Raw genomic sequence first — 13,070 nt, 5'->3', positions numbered from 1 at the left:
ATCTCACTTGCATAGAGCATATTGCATAGAGCATATTGCCTGCTCTATATACTCTAATTTACCATATTGTTCACATTCTGAGACACATCTGCTATATGTCTGCTTTATATTCTGTTTCACTGTGCTGTATCTCATCATTATTACGATCACTTATGTTCCACTTTATCTTACAGTTGAAGGTTACGAGCTTCATAAAATACTATATGTATATGGAATTTCCCCTTGCGGATTAATGAAGTATATTGATTGATTGATTGATTGATTGATGTCAAAAAGAATAATCGGCCAGAGTCTGGTAGTCTACACTTATTAGCAGCAATTTCACTCAACAGCTATCAGCAACAGCTTCAAAGCAGCCTAATTATAGAAGTTTTTCTTTTTAAATCGTGCATATTTACCAGGCGTAGATCTACTGTTCATGCCTTTACATATACGTTTTTGTCAAATGGACATCACACAAGGAAACATCATTTTTGTTAGCTGCTGAGCATGTCGACTCAAATGGTTTCTGAGTAAAATATCAATGGCAGTACAGTCCAGGGAAAGGAGGGCATTATCCATTCACCACCTTTTCTATTTTTACTAGCTAATCTGGGGGATTGACTTTACAACCTTCTCCACACTAGCTTGTCTACTGCCATCCCATTAAACCTTAAAATAAACATAGTCTAGAGGTCACAGCTCAATTTAGCTTTCACCCATTTTCCCCAAAGGCATTATTAGAGTTCCTTCTTTCCCAACCCATTTTATGCCTATATTTCTGAAGTATTTATGCAGCACCCACCTATTGAAGAAAGCAAATCCTCCACCCTACTTCTTTATACCGCTCAACCCGGTTAAGGTATCCCACAAGTACGACAAAAAACCCCACTGCTGTTCCATAAATCTGTCACACTCTCCTCTCTCGGCCTGTCCCCTGTCCCCCACAGACATCTGCACGGTCTGGCAGTCAATTATATCTCATCACCTTCAAAAAGCCTGCGTGGGAGGCAGTAGAGACCCATATCTTTATCTGATCTTTATCCTCCCTCGGCGGCAGGAATGGCGGAGCTGTCAGTTCAAAACTTCAGTTGACCTCCCCTAAACCCATGAGAGACAACGACCGACGCATCTGTGCGTTGAGAGTGGCGTGTTTAACGCAACGCATATTCATGCCTCATCATACATGCTTGTTAGCCAGGGGGGTTTAAAAACTACATGAAGTTCACTTACATGCCTGTGAGAAGCTCATCGTGCTGAGATATCCAACTGAAACACTAAATATGGAGCACATATGTAAATGACAAATGCTTGATGAGGACACATCAGAAAGTATAAAATGACAAAAAGCACAACAAAATCTGACTTTTTAATGTATAATGAGAGAAAGCTGGAATCGTATTTTTTCCCTATAACAACAGGTCACCCAAATCGATTCTCCCTCTGGTCTATGCTACTATGTCAATGAGTTCAGACCTACACACACATCACACATCTCTCACATATCTCCCATCACAACAGGAGGCACATGGGGATTCAGTCATAGTCGATAATCCACCGCCATCCTTCCACACATTTCTTTCTTTATGCAGATTCCTCTTGACCTCTTATCCAGTTCCTTTCTTTCTTCAGCTACCTCATCCTGACTCAGTCTCCTGGCTATCAGCTCAGATCAATACACGAGCTAAAGGGAGCGCTGCTCCTTGTGTAAAACCAGGTCACAAACCGATGGCATAAAACATCAAACGGTGGTCTTTATCTGCTCTGTTCTCTTTTCATCCTGCTCTTTCAAATGTGCTTGATAGATGTGACTTTAGCAACATACGGAGTGACTCAGTCTCAAGGTCTCTGCAGTATCAAAGTTCATCCTCTGAGTGAACTGGGAAGAGCAAGATAGAGCTTTGATTGCCTCTGGCCACGTCAGTCCAGTGATCCTTTAGAGGACAAGCAAGATCAATCCCACTCCTATCTCTCTGATTCATCCGTCTTATTCGTTTCTTTCTGTCTGCCTAAGTACCCGTCTCTTGAGGAGGTCCAGTTTATCATTGGCTACAGCTTCTCTCAGGGCGCCAAAGAAGCCGTGATAGTGGGCTGTGTTGTGGATCATGAGCAGGACTCCGGCCAGTAGCTCATTGGTCACCAGCAGGTGGTGCAGGTACGCCCTCTGGTGGTTCTTACAGCAGTAACAGCCACACCCCTCCACCAGGGGCCTGAAGTCATCCTGATACCTGGATGGGAGTTCAAAAAAAGTAGATTTCATGAACAGGTAGCCTAAATGTAAATGAAGAGTTCAATAATTATATGAATGCAACTATTCTGCAAGCACTGCTGCTTATAGAAGCCTGTGGGTTTTTATGACTGCTGCCACAAACCTCTTGTCTTTGAGATTGATCTCAAAGGATGTCATCTGTGTTTGAACATCAAGACTAACATCTCCATTCTGTTGCATCTCCCCCGCTGAGTCCTTGCCTTCTTCCAGCTCCAGCACTGCCAAAACACACATACATCTCATTAATCCCAGCACACCACAAACTATTCACACCAGTCTCTTCGGCAGAAAATACGTCCCTGTATACAAAACTGTGGCGCTCAATCAGCCCAGCGGCGCAAATAAAATAGGAACGCATGCTGCAGCTTGACCCCTTTTAAAACACTGCTGTGTCCTATATTCTCTCCACCATTATGATGCAATTATTTACTGGCTACCAGCGCCTGTCTGAGATGGGTGTTCACTGCAATGTGACTTCACTTAATTTACAGTAATGAGTATGGAGAAAAGTAAGTTTTAATAAGGTGACTGTTGTTCGCAGGAGGTGCCCCAAACTATCTGGCCAGTTACAGGCAAAAGAGAGGCGAAGATGAAAAACGTAAAGAGAAAAGCAGTGCATAGCAGTGAATATGATTAAAGACGGAGATTAAAAGGCAACAATAGAGCAAAATGGATTTAGCACAAATGGAAACGGGTGAAACAGAGAGCAATACAGTATATAAACAAAGCATGGGAGCATGGGGGGTCTGTATGTAGCTTAGGGACAGATGCTGAGCATGATAATAAAAGGAACATAAAGAGGCTTGACCAAAGATAATAAGATGAAAAGGACAGAGCAAGTCTGGCTTACAGAGAGAAGTAGCTACGGGAAACAGCGGAGTTAAGAAAAATAGGTTGGAAGTTTGAAGGCCACTTAACCAAACTGTGAAACAGATGGTTGTTAATTTTATGCATTTTTGACTGAATATTAATCATAAACAAATACACAAAAAATAAACATTTTGGATACAGCACTCAGCATTTGTACATCTGAAGGCTGCACGATAAAAAGACAGACACAAACACACAAAATGTGTTCTTGTTTTGTCTTTTCAACTTGAACAAACGAGCTAGGTTAACAAATTAATCTTTCATTAAATACATTTAAGTGTGTGATTTTAAGGTAGTTCACCCACATAAAAACATGTGACTTCCACTAGAGTCAGTCCATGCTATTTTAGGCTACTTAGTACTGGACTGGTTTGACTGGTGTTGCGTTATGAGCACATTTAGCTACTGCCTTATTTATGTGGTATAAGAAATCACTTACTGAGAGTTTGGAGCAAAAGTGGGAAAATTTGCTTTAGCTAAGAGCATCTCACCTGCTGCTGTTTGGTTTTTACCTCTAACTTACTTATGCTGTTTCACATTTTTTACTTTATGGTAAAACAGACTCTGGTCTTAGCTCAAATATGAAGTAACTGTGTTTTGACTTTGTGGGATAGAACAGGGGGATGAAGTGTGGTAAAGAAAGACTGGGTGGAGTCTTTCAATAGATGGAGAAAGGAAGAGTGCAACAGAAGGTGAGAAAGAAGGAAAGAAAATAAGGGGGTGAATTACCATATGGTCTGGCATGTCAAAAAGGACCTAACTTGGAAGTGAGGGTGTTGACACGCCCCCCCTGAGGCCATGTAATTGGATGAGAGGGGAATTAGAATTTCTCTTCAGGTTTGACACCATCACTGCTTTCACCTCCGCTGAACTCTATTACGCTGTGCGGAATCGATTAGTGCTGCCTGACACTAGATGCTGCTGGATACCAAACTTCACTCTGTCTGTCATACGAGTTTAACTTTTTAATGAAGCACGAGGTCCTCAGCGGGCCGGGTCGCTGCATTTCCCACAGCGCTTCTCATAACACTTCTTTGGCTTCTCACTTGGGACAACAATCAGAGTGACGGGCCCGGACTTAATTGTCACCTTACAGGAGCTGTTATAAGATACAGCATTGATTTTATTTCATCTGTTGAATTTGTTTCTACCCAATTATGGGCAGTTGGGACTAGAAAATACACACCAGCCACTAACACACACACAAACAAGCGACATTTCAACAGCTCTCAGTTCAGTCTCTGATTTTTATGCGAAATAAATCGCTCATCTGCATAGCAACATGAATACCGCATAGAGACAGACACTTATTTCCTATTCATTATGTGGTACTTCCTCAACAAACTGAAGATACTCTACAAGGTCTTTACACTGAACCACTTTAGTCTGATTAAAGATGGTGCAATTACAGTTAATTCTCTATGCAGCCTCTCCGCTGACAGACTGCCCTTTTTACATCTGCACAAGAACCACAAACAACTGTAAAGCATTTTCAATTCAACATCACAGCTTCCTCATATGGAAATGAACATAAGCCTGCTGGGCCCATTATTGGCAATCTTTAATCAGCTCAGTGCTCTTATCAGTAATCAGCTGACTATGATTCTGTACCATTAAAAACATCAAAGTGGCGCTCTACTGCCTGCCTTTTAACATTCATACTTCTCTGTTCATGATATCTACACTTATTTACAGCAAACAGCATGCATAGAAATGACTTTATTCAGGTTTCATTCTCATCCAAATGCATCTAGTGAGAGAGACCCCCTACCCAAACTCTCAAATTACATAGTGACATGTCAGTTTGCTCTAGGCATATATTACAAGGTCTTGACTCCAGTGTTTTTTTGGCGTAATTTCTTTCATCGCACTTCAAAAAAGTAATTTTGTGCCTTTGGGCAAGGTTGCTTTACCTGAAAGGTCATTTGGTTTGACAAGAGCAGAATTATTAAAACAAGTAATGAAGTGCTGCATTATTCCAAAATATCTCATTTGTCCCCTTTTAACTTCAGAATTAAACTTCTTTGAGCTCTGATTAATACACAAGTTTCTGCCAGAGAAGAACAAGCTATTCTCCAATAAAGGAATATGAGCACTGCAGAGTGTGAAACAGTGTGTTTCTAATGGGCATCCTTCAGCAGCATAAAGTGATGGGGGGTTGGTGGAACTTAAATGGGATTTTACAGCAGCTGAATGTTAACAAGCTTGAAGTACATCTGCTGATACGTTCGATGCATACTACACCATCAAAATGAGGCTGCAGAAATAAAAGAAAAGTAAAATACAGTGTTTTATCAATGGAGTTTGGTGTATTTGTGTGGAGGCACCATGTATATTAATTGGTAGATCAATATCTATTGATCCTGGGTTATACTTTATTTCATTACATTGATTTAAGCTTTGCCAGAGATAATTATTTACCCTCTAAACGATGAAAATGAAAACGTAACAAAACTATTCCGCAGCACAGCTATTTACCACACCTGTAGGGGGCGCTCTACCTGCGCGCTCCGGGTCCGGAGAGATGTCAAAGCTGAAGCAAAGACCACAGCCTCGCTCCGTCACCTGGAAGGGGAAGAAGCTCTCAAACAGGTCCATGCCGGCCTCCACGCACGCCAGCACCTCATCCGGTCGTCCCACACCCTGCAGCAGTCTGACGATCGCACACAAACACGCACAGCACTTGAAAACCAGCAGAAGGCCAAGCACTGAATTAAAAATGAAGCATTCAAAAACATGAATGTGACACACAGAAACCTCTACAAGATACTGCTGCTTGACAAAAGGCAAGCACAAACACCAGCAGCGTTCCTCTAGCCTCTAACAACATGTATACCCTTGTGTGTTTGTGTTTTCGCTCTTCCTGGGCTTCCACTTAACTGTCTCTCTCTGACTTTCTGCCTGCAGGCGTCAAGGTCAAGCCCAATTTAGCTTCTGATAATGACTCCACTCCACTTTCCAGTAGGAAGCAGCATCTCCTAGCAGCCAGAGAAACCAGCCGGCTCGGTGTCCCACGGTATTCTAGATGAGCCTGTTCACAAGCAAACACAGGGAGCTCCTGGATACAGACTACAGCTCCTCACAGGTCCTCTCTCTCAAACTAAGAGCCAGTGCAAGAGCTCCTCAGTCGCCCCTGGAGAGGAGCACTCATGTGGGACAATCTCCAGAGAAAAGCCTCTGAAAGGGTACAGGCTTATGTAGTTTGGAATTGAACTGGACCAACAACTTCAAGAGAAAGTTTGTCCTTGTGCGTTTAAAAGTGAATGTACAGTCTGGTTAGAGACATTAAAGCACTTTTTAATATCTTCAGAAGAAGTAATTTATTAGTATGAAAATCAGCTAGATAAACTTTTTGCCAAAGTTTCCATTTCATCATTATGCCCGTGTAAAAGTCGAGTGTTCTACAAATTTTCATTAATTTATTAGTTATTTGTAGAATTAGTAGATTAATTGCTTTGAATTGAAAAAGTGCCAATCACAAGCTTGCAGAGCCCAAGGTGACATCTTCAAAATGGCCTGTTTTGATTCAACCATCAGCAGAAACCCAAAGATGTTCAGTTTTTAATGACTTAAAACCAGGATAAGCAGCAAATCCTCCCACTGAAGAAGCTAAAACTAGAGAATAATTAGAGGCCCTGCTTGAAAAATGACAAACAATTAACTTACCATTAAAATAGTTGCAGATTAATTTCTGTTGAATGATGCAACAACTGGTCCTAGCAGCTCTAATTGAATTAACAGTGTAAATGGAAGAAAGCAGCCAACTCTTCATAGTTGTAAAATTATTCAAAATTGGTGAAGCTAAATGCTCTTTTTGTCAAAGTGTCTGTTTCGGTACATTTAATGTGTTCAAAACAAGATGACATCATGCTCTCTTTACTGTCATCCCCCTGACGCTATCACAGCAAAAAATTAATCACTCCACCACAAAATAATCCTCAAAACATGTTGCTTTACTCGTTGTAACATCTTTTTTGTTTAAAGGTGCATATTAAAATGGAAAAAGACTGGCAGAGCCTGATATTACTCTTTAAGGTCGAGCTGTGATAATGACTGCTGACACAGTGGGGAGGGGTTGGGGGAGCACGGCAGAGCTGCTGGGTTTTCACTTGTAATCAATCAAGCGGGATAATTAACCGACTGGGCAGGACCCACCAACTGGGCCCACTCACTCCCCTGAAACACACTGTTTTGCACACAGAGGCCGTAAAAACATCAGTAAATGCACTTCAAACGACACCACTGCAATCAATGTTGGGAATTGATTGATTTTTTTGGTAATTAGTAGAAATATTGAGCATCACATAGTTGGTTGCTTTCTTCCAGTTTACATTATTAACTGAATTAGAGGTAACAATTGGTCAATTAATTGATTCTCTGATCAACAAGATAGAAGATTTACTGCTTTTCTCTGTTTAATGTTTTTGCTCTGTTTTTAAATTGAATATTTTCAGGTATTTTTAGGCCTTTGGTCAGACATAACAAGACATTTGAAAATGTTACTTTGGTCACCATTTTCTGATGCTTTAGGCCGAACAAATAATCGAGAAAATAATCATCAGAATAACAAACTCTTAAGATAATTGGTAGTCGCATCCCTTAACTGAATGCTTGGCCAAGAAGTGTATTTTAAAATGTTGCTGTAAAATAGTATTGAATGTTTAAGCCTTTAGTTGGAGCCCTGCAGTTACGTTCTTTTGTTTCCGTGTGGATATACTAGAGCATCTACAGGCTGTTCTTAAACTGGTGGATCTTTCTCATTAATGTCATGATAATGAATAACACAGAGGGTGCTGTTTGTATGCCCTCCCAATGTGATATTGATTTAATCTCGTCAGTGACTACTTTCCAATTAAACACTGGGGTAGAATGTATGATTAGTGGGCAGAACTGACCTGGGTTTGTCCTCAGGCAGCTCCTTGGTCACTGCAGTAATGAGCTGGGTCCTCAGGGCCTGGTCCATGGCGCCCGTCTGGAAGCCGTCCAGGCAGAATCCTGCCACAGGCCTCTTGGCTGTCTCCCTGGCTGAGCGCACCCTTTCTTCCAGGATGTCTCCCCCCTCCACCACCCCGAACACCTCCACTCCCTCCAACTCCTGGCAATGACAGACAGTTTGGTGATTAAACGGTTGACAGACGGAAACCCTGATAGATAGAAAGAGGAGCAAGAAGTAAAAGTAGAAGGACGAAAACTCTGACTGACAACCAACAAAACATAATGTTAACTGAACAGATTAGATCTCCTTTCTCAAACAACACATGGTACATGATCAGGTTTGCAGGGACAAAGTTAATGTGGTATTCTTGCCAGAGCCCATCTGGATTTTGATGACTTGACATGAAGTTGACTGTACATCACAGTAAAGCAAGAAGCAGCAGGGGGTGGGGGAGGAGCTCGGTAGCAATCAAGCACCTCACTCAGTACAACACTGATGTCGAGAAATCCCTGCAGCATGCTGTCTGTTCCGTTTGGCTCTTTGCTCAACATCACTTTACATTTACTGTTCATTATCGGGAGGGAAATTTGGTTTGCAGCCAGGCAATAAAATTCACAGAGGAGCACAGGGAGGCAAACGAAGAGTGAAATGAAATAAAACAATTCACTATTTCCCATACAGTCTATTAAGCAACAGATCTCCTAGGACTAAAGCAATCCAGACTATTCTCCATCTTCTGCACATTTTTATGTGGATCAGCTTCATCATATTTTCTGAAATGAGGTAGTGTTTCACTGCTTTTAAAACAAAGAAACTGTATATTCCATTAGTCATGCTTGATGCTGAGCCCTCACACAACTACTGATGAATATATGTACCCACAAAGTATTCCTCCTAATTTCACTGTTACCAGCTGTGGCACAGCTGCACAGCGTCTCCTGTGACAACAAAAACAACACAAATGCTCGTCTCGTGTGCTTGTGACTGATTAACAAATGTAAGAGAACAGTGTGTGTTTACAATGCCAGCTGTGTAATTACCTGTGATTCTTTGTGCACCAGCAGACACTCATCCAAGTGGGCGAGAGTTCGATCCACCGACTTTCGGACCCTTTTGCGAGAGGTGTTGGTCTGCCACGTCTCTCCGTCTGCCATGCTCTGGTACCAGTCCGGCTGTACGGTCCTCTGGAGAGCCATGAACTTGGCCACTGTCAGCTCTATCCGCCCACCGCTGCCCCACACTGACACCGTCTAATACCAACCGAGAGACGGCACTTTCATTAGCTTGAGGAGTAACAATATCTTTGGTAATGCTGGGATTTTACTGATATAATTCTCTCTTTAAAGGAATAGTTCGGCATTGTGGGAAAAATGATTATTTGCCTGCATGCCATGAGTGAAATGAGGGGGTTGATACCAATCTCACAACAGCTGGGTAGTTTATCTTACCATAAAGACTGGAAATAGTGTGAAGGTAACAACATCCACCAACCAGCATATCTAAAGCTCAGTAATCAAGAAAAACAAAGCATAACATAGACAAAGTATGGTTAAACAGGGGGTTATGCGTTCTGAAGGGAAGCAGTGTCCTGCTGTACTCTTTGCTGGTTGCCTGGCAACTACTCTGCGGCCAAAAAATAGTCAGACACATAACCCCCATAAAACCACAACAACGTGATTTTTATACTTATGGTTGTTGGGAGTCAGATTTTGCAAACTTTGGACTGAGCCATGCTAGCTGTTTCCCCCTGTTTTCAGCCTTTTCAGCTAAACTAAGCTAAGCTAAGCTAAGCTAAGCTAAGAGGCTGGTGGCTCCAGATACATAGAGTGGTATCAACCTTCGCATCTGATTCTCGGCGTTAAAGGGAATAATCGTATTTCCCAACATGTGGAACTGTTCCTTTAAGAAGGGGCTTACTCTCACCTTGTTTGTCGTGTAGCCTGTGGGACAGGGTGTCGCGGGGTCATGAAGCGAGCAGTACAACACAGTATCATGAAGACCTGCACAAACACATATCGATCACTCACAGAGAACAAAACCAGACAACTGGTTACAGTCAGCAAAGGCCGAGTACGAAGAAAGGTGACGGGGTGAGATGCTTCATTAGTGCATGTTAATGTGACGAGTCCTAGTCTGGAGAGGAATGAGGTGCTGCCTTATCAGCAAACCCAGCTGCAGCAGATGATCAAACGGTGAGAAACAAAAGGTTTAATAGTAGCAAATGCTGTTATTACTCCTAATTATTCAATCACTGCTCTTCCCTTTTGGGACTTAAGAGACACCCCTGTCATAATCCCCTGACAGTTTACAACAAGTGCAGCTACAGTGATTACATTTCTAATTTCATATTTGGTCGCCCGAGGCCGGGTAAAGCTTAGTGCCACAGCTACTGTTGTACAGCACAGCCGAATGAGGTCACTCTTGTGGGGCATTTATATAAATGAGTAGTATTATACAATTATTACTCAGAACAGCACTACTTTTTAGTCAGGCTCATGGAGCTAATCAGCTTTTCAATATTAAACTATACATACTATATATTTAGAAGCAATTTGCTCCAGTCTGTCTAATTTAGCCAGTGGAAATAATGTTCATATAAGCTCTTCAGAGCAAATTTATGCATCGTGAATGCGTGACATTTACATCAATCAACTAGTCACACCCGAGCAGGATTTTGAGCCTGGCAGAGGTTCTTGTGATGTGGTTGTTAAATAGAGTATGAGGGTTAAATAATAATCACAGTAGAGCACAACAGCAACAGTGTTAATTTAAAGCAGCTCCACAAAGAGTCCCCTTCCTAATCTTTGACATAGAGATAAGTGATTCATGTCAGTTTTAACTTGTTCTACAGTGTGAGAGACAGACATGATATTTTACATGACTACCAAAACTACAAACAAGAGTCTAAGCAAACAGCACAGTTCAACTGACCAGTCCATTGGAAGGGAAGGGAAAACAGGTTTGAGTAAAACACTTAGACTAACAACCTCTTGCATTCTAAATCAAAGTATGTAATGCCTATGTGTGCATTCACAAATTGCTGTGAGGGATTTCCTAACAACACTTTTTCCAATGTCACAACTTGATGCACTTCACATGCCAGTCCAGTACTACTTTTTCTCTCTTAAATATGTTGACAGAAACACTCCACGAGACCTTCTCAGCAGCCGTTCACGAAACGAATTTCAAATCTCAACATAAAAAGCTGTTAATAAACTATTAAATGAACACAGTTTGATTGAAACAGCATTTCAGCACTGAGTGGCCACTGTTTATTCAATACTCAATTATGAGTGTTAGAAGGTTTTTCTCATGTAACATGATTCTGTAGGAACTTGTGTCTTACATGGTATATATGTTACTCTCAAGTCAGCATACTACTCTTCCGACTCCGCTTTGTCTGGACAACTGGTTGTTCTAAGGAAAGATCAAGTCCATCTTGGGACATGCTCTCATGTATCCGAAACCAGATATAGTTTGTAGAATCCTATATATGTGGTAGCTTTACTCTGTATTCCTTAGTCTCATCTATGCCTGTGATGTGTGACTCCGAGCTCGTACACCTACATAAACTTCTTGAATGAATCTTGGACTCCTCTCTTCATTGCTACAACCACAGAAAAGCATCCTTACAATGAGTAACTGTCTCTAATAGCTAATCCAGTTATTTCATCAATATTGAAACAGATCTGCACATTAAAACGCTTCTAACAACGTTATACAAATGCAAGAAAGCACTGCTGTATATATATGGAGATGCCTGTTTAGATAGCTGTAAAGAAAGTTCTAGTGCATTAACATAAATACTTGAACACTTTGTGAATTTCAGTGGATTACTTTTTCATCCATACTAAATAAATCTGAATAAATAGGAATAGCATTGTGTTGTCATAATTCATGTATATGCCGTTTGGTCTGCCAGAGTGTGCCAACTTATCCTCTTCACCACCTGATTACTCTTTGAAAAATAGAAACAGGAAGAAGATACGTGTGATTGGACAAGAGTACCTGCAAACTTCCTGAATCCATCCTTAAACTCCTCCAACACTTCCTGGTGCTCTGCTCTTGAGATAAAAAATGATAGATGTTAGATTTCACATAGAGTTCAGTGTGTGTGTGTGTGTGTGTGTGTGTGTGTGTGTGTGTGTGTGTGTGTGTGTGTGTGTGTGTGATGAGTGAAGCTTACATATTGGACAGGGTGATCTGAGAGACAGAGGGGAGGCTGCTCAGCGTGTGCAGTGTGTCCTGGGTGAGGTGGGGCACTGTGCCAAAGTGTGTGTATAGCAGACAGCCCGGGACTTCCAGGGACTGCTGTCCCGTCCTGCCGAGCCCCTTCAGGACACCCAGCCGACTCCCTCCCTGAACCACACGGGACAGCTCCAGCTTCATCCTGCTGCCAGCCATCCCAGCACCCGCAGTCGACGTACTCTGAGATTCACTGAACTCCACTAATGTACAACACCACCACCTAAAAAAACACCGCAACAAGAGACTGAATGACGGTGGTCCCAGTTAGCAGACCATGTGAATTAGCCACGGAAGCTAACTGGCCTCACCTCTCACGTGCTGCGACTTTATGAAAGCTTTCGTCGTCTCGAGGCGTTTACTGTTCTTGCATGACACACGTTAAGAAAACCTACATGTCCACGATTGTGCTTGTTTTAGTTATGTACGTTTTTAATTTAGGAGCATCTTTCACTCGCTTACCTACAAAACTCACTGCCTGACAGGAACTACAAGTCGTGGAAATATGTCGTCATCACCGACCGCCCGGTGGCGGCAGTTGAAAATCCATAAATATCGCTATGCTTCATTTATTTTTGTCAAAACACCAATTTGCGGCGTTGTGCTTTATACATACCTTCAAATTAGCAGTGTTATTGGGTTTCTCCATATTCGCTTTTGAGTTTTATCGCATTTTAAACGCAATTTTGGCTCATTTGGAAAAACTGAACAGCGTTTCTATGGTTACCACAGAGACGCCCGAACTACAAACAAAGTCTAGTGGGACACGTA

At 41.8% G+C, this 13,070-nt stretch overlaps 1 protein-coding gene across 3 annotated transcripts; it reads right to left on the bottom strand.

Annotated features, from left to right (window-relative positions):
• Positions 1–1,329: 1,329 nt before the first annotated feature.
• qtrt2 (queuine tRNA-ribosyltransferase accessory subunit 2) lies at positions 1,330–12,786 on the bottom strand. Of its 3 annotated transcripts, none has more exons than XM_070852912.1 (9): positions 12,762–12,786; positions 12,241–12,522; positions 12,063–12,118; positions 9,978–10,054; positions 9,095–9,304; positions 8,014–8,213; positions 5,602–5,771; positions 2,352–2,466; positions 1,330–2,207 (listed from the first exon to the last, which is right to left on the bottom strand). In XM_070852912.1, exons 2-9 carry the CDS (start codon positions 12,456–12,458, stop codon positions 1,967–1,969), a joined length of 1,287 nt encoding a protein of 428 aa, XP_070709013.1. In that variant the 5' UTR covers positions 12,459–12,522; positions 12,762–12,786; the 3' UTR covers positions 1,330–1,966. The 3 variants fall into 3 exon arrangements, with proteins under 3 accessions (XP_070709013.1, XP_070709012.1, XP_070709014.1); XM_070852911.1 differs by having other exon boundaries at positions 12,611–12,774; XM_070852913.1 differs by having other exon boundaries at positions 5,620–5,771; positions 12,611–12,774.
• Positions 12,787–13,070: the final 284 nt, after the last annotated feature.

This window comes from Pempheris klunzingeri, chromosome 21, assembly GCF_042242105.1.
Source record: "Pempheris klunzingeri isolate RE-2024b chromosome 21, fPemKlu1.hap1, whole genome shotgun sequence".
Taxonomy (NCBI): Eukaryota; Metazoa; Chordata; class Actinopteri; order Acropomatiformes; family Pempheridae; genus Pempheris; species Pempheris klunzingeri.
This window is presented reverse-complemented; position numbering and strand designations above follow the sequence as displayed.

Coding starts and splice junctions, on each gene's coding strand:
- qtrt2 (XM_070852912.1), bottom strand. CDS start 12,458: ATGGCTGGCAGCAGGATGAAGCTGGAGCTGTCCCGTGTGGTTCAGGGA. Junction 12,119..12,240: donor CAGATCACCCTGTCCAATAT/GTAAGCTTCACT, acceptor TTTTATCTCAAG/AGCAGAGCACCAGGAAGTGT. Junction 10,055..12,062: donor TGGATTCAGGAAGTTTGCAG/GTACTCTTGTCC, acceptor GTGTTTGTGCAG/GTCTTCATGATACTGTGTTG.